The 19,750-nt window shown below is 43.7% G+C and overlaps 1 protein-coding gene across 2 annotated transcripts in view; it reads right to left on the bottom strand.

Annotated features, from left to right (window-relative positions):
• The window catches only part of SYT9 (synaptotagmin 9), a 233,927-nt gene that overhangs the window by 49,353 nt on the left and 164,824 nt on the right, over positions 1-19,750 (bottom strand). The window contains exons 5-6 of one of the 2 annotated variants that reach the window (XM_003919797.4): positions 19,255-19,426; positions 16,781-16,910 (exon numbers count right to left, since the gene is read on the bottom strand). In XM_003919797.4, coding sequence (XP_003919846.1) covers positions 16,781-16,910; positions 19,255-19,426 — 302 coding nt within the window. Of the gene's footprint in view, positions 1-16,780; positions 16,911-19,254; positions 19,427-19,750 lie in introns of those variants that run through there. The other variant, XM_010339260.3, reaches the window with a different exon arrangement.

The raw sequence follows: 19,750 nt of genomic DNA, 5'->3' as shown, positions 1-19,750 counted from the left end.
ACTATTACACTGAAACAATTTCCTGTCAGACTCCCCCTCCAGATTCTTTATGGGGAGGTGCTTTGTCTTCCTTTCTGTGTCCACAGCGCTTGGTGTGGTATTCGCAACCTGGCAGGAATGGAGGAGCCCCTGTGCAGCCAGGCACCTCAGGGAACCCCTTCATAGCAGTGACACACACCTCCAACAAGAATTGCTTCTTCTTTCCTTCTGTGGCTTTGCCTAGCATTTTTCTTTAATTATAAACACACCGTTGGTATCTCGATGCTGTTTATGCACAGCACAGCTCCAAACTGGAAGGTTAAATATTTGTGGTAAAAATAACTTGTTTATGCCCATGCAAATGTGGCAACACAAACTTAGGCATGTAGTATTCTATGCAGAGAAGCTAAAACCAAGGGATGACGTTAATTTCTGGTGCAAATATGTGAGAAAAATCTTAGAATTCTGGCATTTCAGAAAAAAAATCACTCTAGAGGGTCCCCAAAATATGTGCAGTTGGTTATGACTCCACATTTCCTTCTTATCACTCACACACTGGATCAAGCTACAGCAGCCATTTTCAAAGTGCTTATCACACAGTGTTTTTTGAACTGTGAACAGTGCCCATTATGGGTTTGTGAAATTAATTTAATGATTGTGACCAGTAGTCTATTTTTAATGAAAAAAATAAAATACATGACATTATGTTTGTTAATTTCATGAAACTTTTCAGTTTTATATGTATGTTCATGTCATGATTAAAATATATATTTAAATGTGAATCAATGCCAAGAACATTTGAGGCATACTGCTCCCCTCCATGCAGAACTGGGGACTTACTGAAATATTGTGCTACACCCTGCATTCTTGACAGCAAAGTCTTTGTGAAGTACTGGAGTTTCCAAAAGCCAGATAAATGAGAAACTTGGGATGTCTCTGGAAAAGTTATCCTTATTTAAGTACTACAGTAGAATCATCAAAAATCAGCTACTAGAAAGCCTGGGTTTCCCAGAATTTTAATTGGCCGCAGAAAGGAAAGAAGCACTTGTCCAGCATCTTTCACTGCTTTCACCAGATACGATGCTAGGGGCTTTCATGTATGTTAGATCATTTAATCATCCACACAAAGGTCTCTAAAACTATGTACAAATATCCCCATTTTACAGAGGCGGAAACGAATCCTCAGAGAGATGAGATAACTTGCTCAAGCTCAGGGGCTCTCAGTGGCAGAGCTGGAATTAGGTTCCTCTTCCTGATAAGACACTAGTGACAACGGCACAACTGAGATCATCCACCAGGAAGTTGAACTGGGTCATGCCTTCCTCTTTCAGTAAATACTTTTGCTCTCCTCAACTTCTGCCTGCTTCTATCACAGTAGCTCTTGCGTTTATCTGTTTTAGACATTCAGCTTCCAAATTAGATTGGAAAGAATTTGGCCAAAAAAACAACCAAACAAACAAACTAAACACAACCCTCCCCCCAACCCCCACCAACTGGACACCACTGTATTAAACAAGTAATTTAAGGCTTTGTGTGTATGCTTAAGTTTGCTAAGAGCTCTTACATTTGTACATATACATGCATATAAACAGCATGTTACAAATAATCTAGAAGCAGGTAGGAGCCCCATGGACCCTTCAGTCTGGGATCAGACTGAGCAAGTTCTCATTTTACAATCCAAATGCAAATCCATGTCAATCCTACGAAGATACTGCTCCTAGTTCCCTCCCTCCAAGGCCACCAAGTTCCTTTCCCTGCGGCTGGCTGCTGCACCAACACTTCTTTCCCTTTTCCAAACCTACTTTCTTCAGTTTCTTTAACCACCTGGAAAGAACCTTACGTAACCTACCACCCTACCCACCTCAATAGCAAGCATGTCCTGCTTAGTAGCACAGAGCCTTAAAAACAGAGGCTACCTAATGTTCTCTTAGCATGGAGTGGGGAGTAATGGTGGAGGGTCTCAGTCCTTAACTTCCAAGCCCTCCTCTCTAAAATTGGAAAAGGTGAAGCCCTGAATCTGGCCCAGATCTGTTTCTCCAGTAATAGTCCTGGCTCGTGGAGTCCTCTTCTGGTCTTTTAGGCTGATTTTCTTGTTTTGAGATGGAGTCTGGCTCTGTTGCCCAGGATGGAGTGCAATGGCACAATCTTGGCTCACTGCAACCTCCACCTCCTGGGTTCATGCAATTCTCCTGCCTCAGCCTCCCAAGTAGCTGGAATTACAGATGTGCACTATTGCAACCAGCTAATTTTTGCATTTTTGGTAGAGACAGGGTTTCACCATGTTAGTCAGGCTGGTTTCGAACTACTGGCCTCAAGTGATCCACCTGCCTTGGCCTCCAAAGTCTGGGATTATAGGCCTGAGCCATTGTGCCTGGCCTTTCTGCTGATTTTCTAATCAAGAAGTTATATCAGTCTTTGTCTGCAATTGCTCAAGGACTGGCTAAAAGTGCACAGACTATACACCTCAACTACATCACAGGGCTCAGCACTGTATTTCCAGTTATGGAATACAGTTATTTCATATATGTTATATCATTCTTAATTCTGTCCCTAGTTCCTGCTACTGAGGAAGTCCATACTTAGCAGGACAGTCTCCTGGTCTGCCATGAATTCAAACACAATGTAAGGAGAGTGAAGGAAGCTACATCTGTGCTTGGGGGCTTTAGAGAATTATTGGCTTGAAGCAATAAGAGGAACATCTGGGCTGAGGAGTCCTCAAAGACTCTCATGTGATTCAAAAGTCCTTTTCTTCCTTACTATTTCCTCTCTTTCTATCAAGCATCTTCTCTGGCAGTAGCAACTGGAACTAAAAGTGATTTCTCTGTAACAGAGAGTAACTTTCTCATGGCCTTTGCTATTAACTGTTTCATGCCTGCTGACCTGCAAAAGAATCAGGAGAGCTGGCACTGGAGCAGATGGTGCACTTTGAGTGAGGGCTTAGATTCTGCCTGGACTCAAACCATTTGGTTGATGGCAGGATCCTATATTTTCTCCCTTCTTATCCAGAGAGTACAGGGTTTCTGTGAATTCTTTCTTTCTTTGCAATGATCCCTGGATCCTCATTCCTGATACAAGACTAGTTCTAGGTAAGCACACGTTCATGTGATACATTGGTTCCATACCAGGCAATGGAAGTGCCACTTTATCTGTAAGGAGCAGGAGAAGAGCCATCAGCCCTAATCCTTGGAACAGACTTTCTGTAACTTTAAGGAACATAAAATTTAAAATGTAACCAAAAGATTAGATTCTGTCACCCCCAACTATTCACTCATAAATACAATAGGCACCATGGAAGCCAGGATAAAGTGCGAATTTAAGATTATGAGTGTGCTTATAATATATATTGGCAACATCAAGCCTTCAATGTTACCAATCTTGATGTTACCCTGCAAGCCCAAGGTGGAGAAACAGAACTGCTCCCCTGGCTGCCCTGCCATACTTTGAGATCGTGTGATACAACCTCCCACAGCCATCAGGCCTTGGTTGTCAACTTGTTCCTGGACCTTGTGTGCCAAAGTGAGTCCAGCTCTCACACTCTTCACCTCTACCACCAGGCTGACCCAGACTGCCAGGCTAGCATCCTCCAAGCAGGATCCCACCTTGATCTTAAAAGCTTCCTATGAAGAGCTCCATCATCACTTTTCCTAAAACCAGAAGCCCACCCTAATCCCTGCCTGGCTTTTGGTTCCTTCATTAGAGGCAATCACTGCCACAGACAGCCCCACTCAGTATTCCTCCATAGACATTTCTAGAACTAAGTTGGGAGCACCAGATGCTCAGCCTTGATATTTAATCTAGAACAACACAGGAGTCTTTGAGGACTACCCAGCCCAGACATTTCTCTTATTGCTTCAAGTCAATAATTCTCTAAAGCCCCCAAGTACAGATGTAGTTTAACTGTCTTTACAGATTGCGTTTGAATTCATGGCAGACCAGAATATTGTCCTGCTGAGTGTGGACTTCCTCAGTAGCAGGAACTAGGGACAGAATTGAGAATAGCACTAACACTGGAAATACAGTGCTGAGACCCGTACTGTAGCTGAGGTGGATGGTCTCTGGCTCTGTGGGACTCTCTGCAGCCAGTCCAATTCCTGTCTTCCTTTTGTGAATAAATGTTGCTGGCTCCAACTCAACTTTGTTTCTTGATGTGACTCTGACTACTGTTATGAAGGAGGTTATCTTAGTCCTTTTGGACTACTATAACAAAATATCTTAGATAGGGTAATTTATAAATGACAGAAATTTATTGTCCCACTTCTTGAGGCTGGAAAGTTCAAGATAAGGAGCTAGCTGATTTGGTGTCTGGTAAGGGCTGATTTGGTGTCTGTCCCTCTACCTCATGAATGGGGCTATTGTTCTGTGTCCTCACATGGTAGAAGGGGCAAACAGGCTTCCTTGGGCCTCTTTTTATATCTATACATATATTTTATTGCACTTTAGGTTCTGGGGGACATGTGCAGATCATGCAGGATTGTTGCATAGGTACATACATGGCAATGTGGTTTGCTGCCTCCATCTCCCTGTCACCTATATCTGACATTTCTCCCCATGCTATCCCTCCCCAATCTCCCTAATCCCCGCTGTCCATCCCCTATTCCCCTCCAACAGACCCCAGTGTGTGATGCTCCCCTCCCTGTGTGTGTGTGTTCTCATTGTTCAACATCTGCCTATGAGTGAGAACAAGTGTTGTTTGATTTTCTATTCTTGTGTCAGTTTGCTGAGAATGATGGTTTCCAGATTCATCCATGTCCCTCCAAAGGACATGAACTCATTGTTTTTTATGTCTGCGTAGTATTCCATGGTGTATATATGCCTTGGGCCTCTTTTATAAGGGCACTAATCCCATTCATGAAGGCAGAGCCCTCAGGACCTAATTGTTTCCTACCTCCTAATACCACCACATTGGAGATTAGATTTCAGCATATGAATTTCAGGAGGATGCAAGCACTCAGACCATAGCAGAGAGAGAATGCAGATAGGGCCCAGCAGAAAGCACCAGTAGATGTGGATGTATTCAGATTCACTTCTCCAATCCCATTTCCAGGACTTCATTAAGCATTAATAACAGGAAGAAAAATTCAGAATGTTTATATTTTAAAATTTGTAGTCAATCTTAATGCCTTTGGATGGTATTTACTTTCTTGATTAGTGTATTAGTTCATTCTTGCATTGCTATAAAGAAATATCTGAGACTGGGTAATTTATAAAGAAAAGAGGATTAATTGGTTCACAGTTCTGCAGGCTGTACAGGAAGCACGGCACTGACATGTGCTTGACTTCTGGGGAGGTCTCAGGAAGTTTTCACTTATGGCAGAAGGCAACTGGTGGGGGCAGTGTGGCAAATGGCAGAGCAGGAGCGAGCAAGGGGAGTGGAGGTGCCGCACGCTTTTAAACCAGATCTTGCAAGAACTCACTCACTAGTATGAGGACAGCACCAAGCCATGAGGGATATCATCAAAACACCTCTCATAAGGCCTCACCTCCAACACCGGGATTCACAATTCAACATGAAATTTGGGCAGGGATAAATATTTAAACTATAATTCCACCCTGGCCTCTCCCAGATCTCATGTGTTTCTCCTATTGTAAAATACAACCATGTCTTCCCGATAATCCCCCAAAGTCTTAGGTCATTCCAGCATTAACTCAGAAGTTCAAAGCCTAGAGTCTCATCTGAGATGAGGCAAATGCCTTCTACCCATGAGCCTGTAAAATCAAATAGCAAGTCATTTACTTCTAGGATACAACAGAGAAACAAGCATTGGATAAACCTTCCCATTCTCAAAGGGAGAAATTTGCCAAAAAAAAAAAAAAAGGGCTAGAGGTTCCCTGCAACTTTGAAACCCAGCAGTGCAGTCACCAAATCTTTTTTTTTGAGATGGAGTCTCTCTCATGTCACCCATGGTGGAGTGCAATGGCACTATCTCAGCTCACTGCAACCTCTGCCACCTGAATTCAAGTGATTCTTCTGCCTCAGCCTCCTGAGTAGCTAGGATTGAAGGCGCCTGCTACCACACCTGGCTAATTTTTATTTTTTTAGTAGAGATGGGGTTTCACCATGTTGGCCAGGCTGGTCTTGAGCTCCTGACCTCAAGTGATCTGCCCTCCTTGGCCTCCCAAAGTGCTGGGATTACAGGTATGAGCCACTACACCTGGCAGTTGTTAAATCTTAAAGCTCCAAAATAATTCTTGACTCTGTGTCCCACATCCAGAACACACTGGTGCAAGGAGGGGGCCCCCAAGGCCTTGGGCAGCTCTCCCGCTGTGGTTTTGCGGGGTTCATCCCCCAAGGCTGCTCTCTTGAGCTGGGATTGAGCGTCTGTGGCTTTTCCAGGCACAGGGTGCAAGCTGTCAGTGGATCTACCATTCTGAGGTCTGGGGATGGTGGCCCCCTTCTCATGGTTACCCTAGGCGCTGCCCCTGTGGGGGCTCTGTGTGGGACCTCCGATCCCATATTTTTTCTTGGCACTGCCCTAGTGGAGGTTCTCTGGGAGGGCTCAGCCCATGCAGCAGGCTTCTGCCTTGGCACTCAGGCTTTCTCATGCGTCCTCTGAAATCTAGGCAGAAGCTGCTAAGCCTTCACTCTTATATTCACAGTTAAACACCTGCAGGCTTAATGCCACATTGAAGCTGCCCAGGCTTATGGCTTGCATTCTCTGAAGCAGCAGCTGGAGGTACACCTAGGCCCCTTTGAACCACGGCTAGAGCTGGAGCAGCAAAGATGAAGGGAGCAGGGTCCTGAGGCTGCACAAGGCAGTGGGGCGCTGGTCCTGGCCCAAAAAACCATTCATTCCTCTTAGGCCTCTGAACCTATAATGAGAGGTGCTGCTGCCAAGGTCTCTGAAATGCCATTGAGGTCTTTTTCCCATTGTCTTAGATGTTAACATCTGGCTCCCTTTTAGTTACACCAGTATCTCTAACAAGTGGTTGCACCACAGCTTGCCTGAATTTCTGTCTTGAAAAGCTTTTTCTTTTATTGCCACATGGCTAGTCTGCAAATTTTCCAAACTTTTAGACTCTGCCTCCTGTTTAAATATAAGTTCCAACTGTAAGTCATTTCTTGGGCTGTCAGAAGCAGCCAGGCCAAATCTTGAATGCTTTGCTGCTTAGAAATTTCTTCTGCCAGATACTCTAAGCCATCACTCTCATGTGCAAACTCCCACAGATCTCTAGGACATAGACACAATACAACCAAGGGTAATTTCTCAATGAATTATAAAGTTCCCCTTGCTCTGTAGAAAACCTCTTATCTTTATTTCAAGCATTTTGATGATCAGTATCATCACATTTTATGTCCTGAATTATTTAAAGTGTGAAAAATATGTACTTCTACCACTATTGACTGAAGACTTTAAACATAAATTTGAATTTTTCATAAAAATAAAATAGATAACATAGAAACAAAAATAATACTATAATTGCTAAAATACTGCTGTTAAGAATATAGAGTTTCATTGTAAATAAATGAATTGCAGTAAGTATATCATGTAAGACATGGAAGGGAAAGGACAGCTGTGTGACTGATCTTCACTCCTGAGAAGCTGTGCCTTTATCAACGTAAGGAAGTGATTATTAAATGGAGAGTTCCCCATGGGCCCTGAAACTCCATGTAGGATTTGAATAACATATAAATGCAAAAGGAAAGCACTTTTCTTAACCTTCTATAATATTTGTATGTCATTGAGAACCAAGTGTCCCTCTTTTCACCATGCTTGTTTTAACACACAATTATATAATATTAATAATTTGCCTCATTAGGAAAACTTTACTGGGAGTCTACTGTGGGCCATGTTCTTTGTTAGGTATTGGACATACCACAGTGAGCCAGGCAGAAGAGCTGATCTCACGACAGCTTTGGGAATGGTTCTCTTCACTCCGAGAGAACACCACTGGAGCAGCGTGAGTGTTCACCTGTATCCTACATAAGATGTTTTCCATTTCAAATGAGAGAAATTCTGCTTAATATTGCTTACACAACAAAGGGAATTTATACTTTTACATACTCATAAAGGCCAGAGGTATTACTATGTTTGGGAGAGGTTTGATTCAGGAGCTCAACCACATGACTGAGGGTGTGGTTTCTTTGTATCTTTGGGCTTGGTCTCTCCCTAAATCTGGATCTTCTATAGAAATCCAAAGGAACCATAGCTGCTCCCAGGGTATATAGTGCTTTGTTTATACCCGACAAGAAAGAGAGAACATCTTTGTTCAAGCATTCACACCAAATGTTTTATAATACTCTTGGATCGAATCAGCTTATGCAGTGCTAATCCCTGTGGTTGGTTTGACAGGTTTAGCCCGGAACTAAGTCACATGTACCATCACCAGAGACAAGGATGGAGCCAGGCTCCCTAGAATCACTAATCAGAAGTCAGGGCCATCAGAAAGGGGACTTGATGCTCAGGAGGCAACTAATAAATATTCACACTGTCAGTGTATAGGTCCCCACAGGACTGGGCAGGATCTTCTGTGAGGTTTCCTTCTGCTTTTTGTTGCTGGAGTGTGAGAACTAAAACCACCTACCCCAACACAGACCCTCCATTAACTTGACTGGATTATTCTATTGTCTTGTTTACTACAACTTCAGTATTCGCTCATGGGACTTCCCAATTTTTATTCCTTAGAGAGCATCAACAGACAGTTTACACCCGACTCTTTGAATCCCAGGCTCAGAATCCTCAACTTGCTGTTCCACCTCAGCTATTATATCATGACACTGGTACAATCCTAACCAAGCTCCCCACCTCCTCACTTCCTCTCCCCCATCATATGGTAAGACCCACCTTAAACCACACTTCAAAGTCTCAATAAATGAGACCCTGCACTTCCCCTTCCATTACCTGGGAAAGCAATAAACTCAGCTTTGTCTTATCAGCAGGTTGTTCTGGTGATGTTTGGAAGAGGGCATTTGACACGTGCCTCTTCTGAAAGACTCATATCCAGGAGCAGTGGTCTTTCGGAATGTCCCCTGAAAGGGTGTTCCACCTTTGCCCCAGGCCCCATCCCCAGGAAGGAATAGTCTTCCTCCCACCAGGCTATCAAGAGGGAGTGTGTTTCTTTCAGAGAGTGGTATGAAACCTTCTGGTTCATTTCATCTGTGAGGAAACAATTGGCCTATCATGTTAACAGTCACCTCTGAATACCATTGCTGGAGATGGAGACAGCTGAGGGCTCAAGCCCATTGTTATCTACCTTCCTATCTAATAGCTATTCAAGTGTGCAGCAGGGAGGCTCCAAGGCAGTGACACTGGAGCAAGGTCATCTGTGAATGAGAGGAGAGTCAAGATGCAGTTGACTTTCTGAACAGGCAGAAAATGTTATTTTCTACCACATTGTCATTATCTTTCATACCTCTAGTGTTTACCCTAATTATGCCTATGTTTTGTATGATTACTATCTCTAGGAACCTTCAGAAAAGTCACAAAAGTCGCCCATCCCTGCTAAAGATGAGAAAATGTCTACCGTCTCTCTCTTTTTTTTTCTACAGATAATTTAATACAAGAAAGAAGATTTGCTTGGGAAGGTCTGAATGGCTTCCCATAACCTCCACCAGCTGGAAACACAATGCCTCACTAATACCAACCGTGCCTGCTTGTGCAAACAGCATTCTGGCCACTTACAGCAACTGATGCAAATTTTAACAGATCTGTTAATGTTTTTCAGATCCTAAGCTTGTAGTACATTTTTATGTTCTCTGCAATCAGCTTTGCTTCAGCAGCCCTGCAAGTGTTTATGCATGAAGGCATGCTAAATCTCACCATTCAAAGTAGTTTTTTTTTTTTTATAACAAAATCTCAAGAATAATTTATATGTCAAAAAATACCCCATTCCTATTATTTTTCTTTTCTTTATCTTCACAGGTAGATGGGGCAAAGCATTACCTCGTGTAAAACTGCTGCTAAAATATTTTCCTAGTGAGAAAGGTCAACTTGTGGGTAAAGTCCTTGTCATCTCCTGATGAGTTCTAGCTTAGGGGCAGCAGTCAGCCATTCACCATTAGGATCTCTGTGTGTTTCTTCTCTCTTATGAAAGAAGATACTGAGGGCTGTAGGACTTGGCTGCCCACATCAAGTCAGGGGGATCTTCATGATTCACTAACAGGCCTCAATTCTGAGTATTTCCCGTTATTCAAAATGCAAAGCCATTGTCATTACATGGCAGTTCAGTGGAACTAAGGGAAGAAATAATGCTTTTTCATGTTCTTCTCCTAAATAGAGAAAATGTAATTAAAACTTGGAGCTTAATAAGGGCCATCTCCATTTAGACAGCCTACAGCAAATCCATTCTCAATACATTTTGCACCTTGTCTAATTTGACTTCTGCAGTATACTCCATTGCATGGAGAATTCTGGAACTTTAGAACGAAGGGAACCCAATTCATTCTATATGTATCTCATTCATTCATTTTTCATTTATTCACCAAATGCTAATTCAGTACCTATGTAACAGGGATAATGTTTTTATTGTCTGTAAATCATGTTGTCCCATGCATTGAATAAATGCCATATATTATTGGAAGCTGAGGGCAGATAACTCAAGGTAAATGATCAGCTGGTCCCCTATGAAATGAGTATCTTAAAGTCAGACCTTGTTGAGAAAAAAGAGACACTTCCAAATTCCAAATGTTTCCTTACATGTTGAGAGGAAACCTTGGAGGTCTGAGCATGAGTCACAGGAAGAGAGCAATCAGGCTAGGATATAAAGTGTTTCCACCAGACAGGAAGAGGAAGCAGAGAGCCTTTGGCAGAAGACGTACACAGAACAGAGGAGGAGAGGTTCTGGTTTTACCCTTCAGGTTTGAAACCCTATGTTCAGATGGATTGAGGGAGAAGCTGAAGGCAAATGTGTCCCCTGGGCCAACACAGGCTAGAGGAACAATGTAGAAATGGCCATGTAACTTTATAGGCATGAAGAGGATGCCTGTGATGGCAGTGAGTCTCCTGTGGCTCCCTTGTGTGCCCAAATGCCTGAAGGATGTGAGGGTACTGGTTGGCAGAACTTCAGGGTGTTCCAGCAAGTGAAGAATGACTCTGTATTAAGGGCTGCAAAGAAAAGCCCCCAGGCCAAGCATTGAGTGGGAGGTACTATCTGCCCTCGGGGATCTACAGGGCCTTCAACAGCCAATGTGGGGCCTCATCAGCCTCAAGGTGGCCAAGTTCCTACACTGAGACAACAAGCCGCAGTTACACTAGCTAAGATCCTCAGCAGCAGAGGCATTGATGATAAAGTCTGATGCCCAAAGAACAATATGCTTAGTGCCGGCCAGGCTCAGATATGTGGCCAGGCCATGAAGTAGCCTTTGTGCTTCCCTATACATAGATGGGAGGAAGGAATGAGAGAGGAGACCCCAAGGAAGAAGAGAAAATAATTATCCCAAAGAGACTGACATAACCTGGAAAAGACTAAGAACTATGGATTGACAAGATAAAGTTTATTTTCCCCTCCTGCTTCTAGATGGTATGTGTCCTAGATAATAAAGAAATTTATATTTTGTTGCCCTACTGTAATGTGATTTAAATGTTTCTTGTTTTTTCCATTTCCAATCATAACAAAGATTTTGTTCTCGGAGACACTGAGACGTGAGACATGATGCTGGACTGTATGGGGGGAGCACATCATAGCATGGGGAAGACACTTCAGCAGCATGGAGCTGTCCACGTTCTGACTATTCACTTCTCTGTTGCCATCCCCTAACACCCATATTAGCTTTTGCTATGTTCATTTACCTAGCCCATAAGCCACTCCTTCAGAGGGCAATGCATGGAATTGTCAGCCTCAGTTCCCCACTAACCGATAGGGGTCTGGAGTCAGGGTGTTTCCAAAGACCTGCAGTCTTGGGTGCCTGAATGCTTGCAGAGTAGCCACACTTTCTAGGACATTCCCTATTGTATGTTTCAGTCCATGCTTTCCTTTTTTTCTTGTCTCAGTCTTCTTCCCTGCTAGTCTGGCTCTCCACAGGACCCAAACCCTGCAATACACCCAGATCCCCTTGATGGGAACCTGATTTCCTACTTGGCTTTTCCCAGTCACCCCATCCTCTCCCTACTCCCACCCTTCCTGGTGAATTGCTCCTTTCCTAAATCTGTTGTGAATAACAATTTGGCCACAGATCTAAAGCCTCTTACTCCCTCACTTTAAATTCCTTTGGGAAGCAGTCATTCATGTTCATTTTAGACAATTTCCCTGTCCTATGAGGGCCCTTCTCAAGAAGTCTACTCCCCAAACTCCTGCTGAGGTTGGTACCAGGTCACATTTTCATGACACCAGATCTACAACAAACTGGACCAGGATGGAAACCGAATCAAACCTTGGGCAATCAGTACATTCTCCTGGGAATATGTGGACCTCTAAGACTCCAGACAGGCCCTGCTGGGCACTCAATAGATAATATCTAGAGATGGTTTACAGGGGCTGATTGTGTAACTCCAAGTCTGGGTAACTGACAGTTGCTGTAGTCCAAACTCTAAGTTTGTACCCTTCTGGAGGCTAAGGGTGATAAATGAGGGCTCTATTTATGCCTGGGCATACTGTACCATAACTGCCCTTTGGGTATACTTGGCATTATGTAACCCTGAGTTGAAGAGAGGCAGCAGGCTCAATGAGCTGTTCTCAGCAGAACTTTTTTAAGCTATATGTACATGTATGTAAAAGGCTGAGCGTGGGTGAGGAAGACATCCAAAATGGGGCACACCTTGAGTAGAACTTTGGTGTTTGGAATCTTACACCTATGCCAATTAGGATAATATTGCCGATCTTGACTATATATTCTTATTGGATTCTTTTTCTTCTGTCTTTCAGAAAAGTGAAATTTCATTTAACCAGATTGTGTCTGGTCTTCCCACCAAACTAAGATTAATACTTATTCATGCAACAAATGTTACATGGCCCTACACAGGGAAGTGATGAAAACTTGGAACTATTTCCTGTTATTCTCCATGAGGCTCATGATGTTGGTCATCTTAACATACAGGAGGGTAGGAAAGGTGTTGCAATATGGCCAGGCCAACACCATCTTCTCTTGGATTGGTGGAGGAGGGTGCTGTGCTAAGGGAGATTACTTAGAGCTCTGTCATCTGAGGTGCTATGGAGCGGGTGCTCCTATCCCTAAGGCCCAGGCAGTTTGCTTGGGGGAGTTTTCACAGCTTTCCAAACCTTTGACATCATGGGGAGTAAAGGGAGCCCTACTGGCTGACCTTTGAGTGTGCAGTGAAGCCATCCAGAATCCCTGCGAGAGAAACGGATTTTTGAACTCACTGGCTTTGAAGATTCCATCTGCCACCTGCCCTGGCAAGGTCAGGGTGTATTGGCTGCAACCCTAAGCAGGCTGCCAGATCTCTGCAGGGCTCAGAATTTAGACCTACCCAATTCCTCAGCAGTGAAGAGCTTCTGCCAGGCCAGCTTCCCTTCATGCTAAATCCCAGTGCCCCCATCTTCGTTCTCTCTCCATCTTTCATACACACATGCTTTTGAGTACATACTCACTCTGTTATCATGAGCACTGAGATTTAATTGCTGGCTTTTATTTTAAAGCAGACATTTAAAAGGTTCTTAGAGAGCGTAACAACAGCCTATCTTTAAGGCCAAGGAAAAGAGGAAAAGAAACAGAACTTAAATATGTGCATCTATGTTCAGCCGAATCCTGGATGACCCCTTCCCCTAATCTGACATGATGGCTCACTGGGGTGCAGGCGTGGAGGGTTCCGGGCCTTTCTCTTATTCTCCACGACACACGTGGCTATTTCTTCATAGTACGCAGTCCCATAAAGACACATAGCAGCCCCTCAGAATGTGAGACATGCATAACAACTGTATCTGAGAAATTTACTGAGTGTTTATATGTCAGCTACAATGCTGCATTTCATATAAACAGATTGTTTAATCCTCACCATCCCTTTTGTGATACAGGCACTGTCATGGCCACTTTACAGATGAGAACACTGAGGTTCAGAAGAGGAAAACAAACATCTAGTGAGTGGCAGCACAGCAATTTGAATGTAGGTCCTTCCAACTCCACGTGAATGTTTCTGGCCACTCTGCCTGTTGCCTTCTCCATCCTTAACAGCTGCTAGCGAAGCACGACCAACCTCTCCAAAACTGCTTTTCATCTCTTCTGGTACCATTGCCCCAATTCTGCCAGTTCAACATTCATTTTTAAAAGAAAAAAGCATCACTTCCTCTCTCAGGATGGATCTGGAGTCCCGGACGTGTACTTCAAAGAGACAGGAAGCAACAGGCAGCCTCCCTCTGCCTCTGCTTATATGAAGGTTTGCCCTCCCTTTGCTTATATGAAGGTTTGTCCTTCATACAAGCCGTGCAGGCATTTCATTTCCTTAGTTCTGCTGTGACAGTTGAGCAATGACCATTGTATTGGCCAAAGTAATTTTAGCTGCTGTAACAAATGACTTCTAAGTTTCAGTGGTTTAACCCTAAAGACATTTACATTTCAGTTACACAACTGTGGAGCACAGATTTCCAAAACGCTGGGTGTGTAGGCTTGGAGGAATCTCTCTCAGGTGAGAGAATTCATACCACCCCTTTTCCTCAGCAGTGAAGGAAAAAGCCTCCATCCAAGGCCTCTCCCTGCACTCTGCCTTTGTGTCACGCATGCATGTACTGCCACTCAGGGGCCAGAGTGCCACGCTCTGCCCAGGCCTACTCCCCTGCCTAGGTCACTGAAAAAATCTGCTTGTGCGCAAATCAGGGCTCATCTCTCCGCCCTACACCACACCCCTCGTCCTTACTCCTTCCTCATTTCCTGTTTCCTGAGAAGCACAGAGCTTTAACACTCTCTTATACACCTAATTACAAATAAGAATTAAAGTCAGCTATGGCTCACACATGTGCAAAAAGTCTATTACGACTGCTCTAGATGAAACTGCTAGTGGCAAGCCCTAACAATTTAACGAGCTGAGAGATGGATTCCTTTGAGAATTCCACCAGGAGCTAAAGAAGTGGGGTACAGTTCAGTAGGCACCAGTCCCCAGCTCCTTCTGAAGTGGTTCATAGATCCTGTGAGTCTCCCTTCGGGATCAATTTTGAGTCTAGGAAAGAATGTTTCTTTGCTCCTATGGCCCAGGGGCAGAACTATCCTTAGGAACCTGCAAATTAGGGGGCCCAGGCTCTTCTTGAGTAAGTCTTGGTGCCCTGATGGTCAGAATCCATAAACCCTGTCTTGTCCGTCTCCTTCCTGAACCACCTCCAACAAAGATGTCCCTTGGTCCCCCTGTCCAGGTTTGGGGCCTCTCTGCCGCTCCACAGCTGCCCTGCACGTTCACTTTAACCAGACTCACCTGACTATCGAAGTCAGGGGTGCTCACTGGGTGAGGCTCTAGTCTTGGCCTCTCAGAATGGCTTTGCAGGAAACAAAGCTTCCTGCACCAGGAGAACAGAGGAAAGTTCTCTGCCTGGAACCCACGCGTCCTCAGTAAATAACTGCTGCTGCCTTCCTGGCTTTCCAATTCCCGGGGGGCTCAGTTCTCTACTTATTGAGAGCATGAAGGAGAGATGCTTCACAGACAATCTCTTCTAAGCACGACACACAACTCTCTCCTTTGTACTTCTGTAGCACTTTATATGGACGAGAATGGTTATGCTTGTGCCTCTCAATGATTAGATTACATGTCATCTTTTGTTTATTTTATAGTCTGTAAGTTCTACAAGGGAAAGGACTGTTTCTTATTCACATCTCTAATTTCCATAGCTATTACAGAATTTGACCCGCAGAAATGTTACTTAGGGAGTGCAAATTATTTTTGAGAGAATGAGTCAGTAAATAAATAAGAGAGTGAATCGATGAGCAAAGGTAAGTGGGGAAAGAATGAATGAGAAGTAAAGGGGGAGGGAGTGAACGAATGAGGATGTGAGTGGCAGGATGATGGCCAGTTGCCTCAAGGTTTTCACTCTCCTCTACTTCTATGCAAGCAGAACCCTGGTTTTTAGTTGGACACATTGCCACCCAACAAAAAGATTACATTTCTTACTATCCTCTGCAACTTGACATGTCCATATGACTAAGTTTTGTGACTAAATTAAATGTAAGTAACAGTGTTGCATGAGAATTCAAAAAGAATCCTTAAAAAAGGAATGTGTGCCCTTTTGGCTCTTGCCCCTTTGCGCATTTTTGTGGCCTAGAAAATATGCAATGGTTGTGGCTTATCGTACAATGAGGGGACTTCAAGGAAAAAAAGCCACACTGGGACAGTGAGGCAGAAGATAGAAGTCTAGGTCTCCTGTTGATCATGAAGCTGCTAAGATACCCCAGACTGCCTGCCTCTAGACCTTTTGTATACAAGAGAGATAAATAAATTCTCATTTCATTTGTTTTTAATTCACAGTTGGTTGTTTTGGTTTTTATTATATGTAGTTGAACCTGATACTAACCAACTTGACCAGAATCACAGGTTGGTGCCAGAACTGATCTTAGAATCAAGGCCTTATGTTCTTTCCAAAGTCAGTCTCAAGTCACTGTGAGGGCCTGAAACTACACACTCACCCACACCTTGCATATGCCCTCCAAGTACCAACCCAAAGCCTGAACATAGAAGCAGAGAATCTTGATCTTTTAAGAATACAGTCAAAGTAAGGGATGATCCTTGATCAATGTTCAAAACCTCCCAGACCAGCAGGGAGCACAGATTCAGCCTCGAATTGAATGCAAGTCCCAACAGCCCCAGGGAAATGCAACCAGGAAAACCTGTCTATGACCACAGATCCTGGTGCACTCATACATTTGGCAGTGCTGCATTTCAACAGGAAAGCATTTACTCTTCTGCAAAATGGAGCATGTAGATGAGGGTCTTACCTCCACCAGGGAATGCCAGTGTGCAATGGGCTTCCGAGGATACGACAACATTTCACTCCAGTGGTCTCTGCCCAGCCTCTCAGCCTCGTTGCCTACTTGACACACGCCGATGATCTCATTGTGACCTACACTGTGAAAATGGCCCACAATAGTTTTTTCTTTAAATTTTGGTATGTAAGATCAATAGCTACTCAATTAAACAGATGAAGGAATTGGGGAAGTGGTGTTTTTTTCATTTCCTCACTTAAAACTACAGGCCAAGCTTCACTGCCAATAGGACTTGGGATCTACCATTATTCCCTGGGTTTCCTAATACTGTCATGGGTCAACTTGTCTCTAAGAACCTTGTTCAAAGAACCCCATGATTTGTGCTAATGATGCCACCTCTTGTTCTGGATCCAGGCTGGCCTCCACGTAATAAAACAGAGCCATCTCAAAAGAGTTTCTTGCAATAATGGCTGCTCCAATTCCCACAAGAGGCAACCAAGCATGAGTGAAGGAGCAGTTTTGTGTCTGGCAGCCATGGGTCTCGAGCCTACAAAGTAGCATAAGTGAAGGAGGCTCATGGTTCTTCCTGCTCTCTCTTTAGAGAATACTGTCATTGTCTTATACTCATCCCTCCTTTCCTCCAAGTCCAGCTTCTTTGGCCCACTTAGTTTCCCAATTATAGAAAGATACATAGCGCCTTTGACCTTGAGGCCATTTTTTTTTTTTTTTTTTTAATTTTGAGATAGAGTCTCACTTTGTCGCCCAGGCTGGAGTGCAGTGTCATGATCTCAGCTCACTGCAACCCCTAGCGCTTCGGTTCAAGCAATTCTCCTGCCTCAGCCTCCCAAGGAGCTGGGATTATAGGCAGTGCCACCATGCCTGGCTAATTTTTGTATTTTTAGTAGAGATGGGGTTTCACCATGTTGGCTTGGCTGGTCTCAAACTCCTGACCTCAAGTAATTTACCTGCCTTGGCCTCTCAAAGTGCTGGGATTACAGGTGTGAGCCACCATGCCTATCCAAGGCTAACATTTCTGAAACTTTCCCTTGGTAGGTCCCTGCTTTGGGCTTTTTTGTTTTCCCTAGCAGTTTTTTTAAAGTCCTTGGTATAATTGGACTGATATGGCCAATTCTTTAACTCTATGGGATCCAAACTCACATACTTTCTCTTTTTTTTTTTCCCTCTTGGAAAGATGAGTGATTTTTCTCCAATTTGTATATGGAGCATAAAGGTGAGATGAGTGTGGGGAGGTTGTGTGAAGGATATTTGAGTCTCTGCTCATTAAAATAAAATGCATGAGAAGCCCCATGAATTCTGCCATGAATTTTTCCAGGCCAGATTCATGAGTTTACTGAGAATTAAATTAAGGCAGAGCTCACATAATCAGATTTGTCCATGCAGGAAACTTGGCAATAACTTAAAAATTGCTGGCCTAGGCTTCCACAGTTGGTGGGCAATATCCCCTACTGGGGCCTGACACTATTGGTGTTGTTTCTTGCCCACAGGAGATGGGACAAGGTCTACTGCTCAGCATGGGCTGTCACACTCATGGGCAGCTGAGCCAACCCACATGCTCCTGGGGTTGGAAGACTGTCATGCTTCACGCAGGCATCTGCTGGAAAGAGTGTTCAGGTCACTGAAGCTGCCTTGCTGATATTTCAGAGGCATGTGGGAAAATTCTTAGCCATAATAATATTAGAAGTCAGAATAATTTTTTAAAATAATTGTGCCCAGACCACGTGGGAGGTTTCCAATTAAAGAGAGACTTTGCATTTCAGTCTAATGACTGGTTTAACATGTATAATTCCCTGTTGCTACTTACTTTGCATATTAAAATGACTGTTTTTCAAATCTGTCCTTTACACAACTGGCTACAATGCAGGCTATAAATATCTCTTCTGTGCTGTATTAATTAAAAAGTCAAGCATCTTATACATTTTAATGTACCTTGTCATCATCCTGATTCTAGCATTTTCAGGAGAACATTTCTGTGTTTGCTTTCAGACTTAAGTGGATGGAAACAATCTTTATTAAATACTTGTGAGAAGGAAAAAGACTGAAGTTATGTATTTAGAAATGTTGATGGTCTGGCTAAAGTAATCATTCTGCCATTTTGCATGGAATCTTTCCAGTGAAGGCAGTTAAGACTGCTTGACGGAAGTTAAAACCTGTGGGGCCACAGTTATCTAAGCTGAGATTCTAGGAGTTGTGCAATGATGAAAAGGGGAAGCATTGGAGGTTTAGGAGAAGATGGAGGAAGAGAAAGATACGATAAAGGGGCAGAAAAGAATGGGAGTGCTGAGAGACGCTTTGGTAGTCTGACTCTACAGCATGGTTTAGAGGTGGCTCCTCTAAATGCACTGCCAGTTGGCTCATTTCCTGAGGCCTGGGATACCAGCTAAGAATCTGTGGCTGCTGCTCCCCCTCTGCCCTCCCAGCCCTGGGTGCAGTGAACTTGCACTGGGAAAGAGTTTCAGGCATCTCACCGGTCGTAGTCCATGACCGCTATGGACAAGTGGATTTGGTCAATGTTCTCGGGAGGGACATCAAAGACTATGGCTTCATTGTAAACAGGATTCAAGGTGTTCCTCTTGGTGGATGTTTTCCTCTTCTTCAGCCGTCTGCCATCACACATCAGCGAGACTTTCACATAGGGATCTGGACAGACCATGAGAAGCAGGAGTACCGTGAGGATTAGTGGAGATTAGGTGGGCAGTTTTATTACTGTGGATTTTCGTAGACTATGGTATGGAGAACTCCTTTTCCTGCCTGTGGACTGGAGCTGAAGGATTTTTATTAATATGATATCCGGGAGTAACTAGAGTTAGGATAATTAAGTCACTAATTCAAGAAAAAGCACAGGATACTGTCTCCTCAAAATGTGTGAAATTTAAAAATAGTTTGAAAACATCTGTTACTGAATTAGACATTCCAGCTTGAACTCAATACTAGTCTGGCCTGTATAGGAAGAGAAATGCACAG

This window comes from Saimiri boliviensis, chromosome 6, assembly GCF_048565385.1.
Source record: "Saimiri boliviensis isolate mSaiBol1 chromosome 6, mSaiBol1.pri, whole genome shotgun sequence".
Lineage (NCBI taxonomy): Eukaryota > Metazoa > Chordata > Mammalia > Primates > Cebidae > Saimiri > Saimiri boliviensis.
This window is presented reverse-complemented; position numbering and strand designations above follow the sequence as displayed.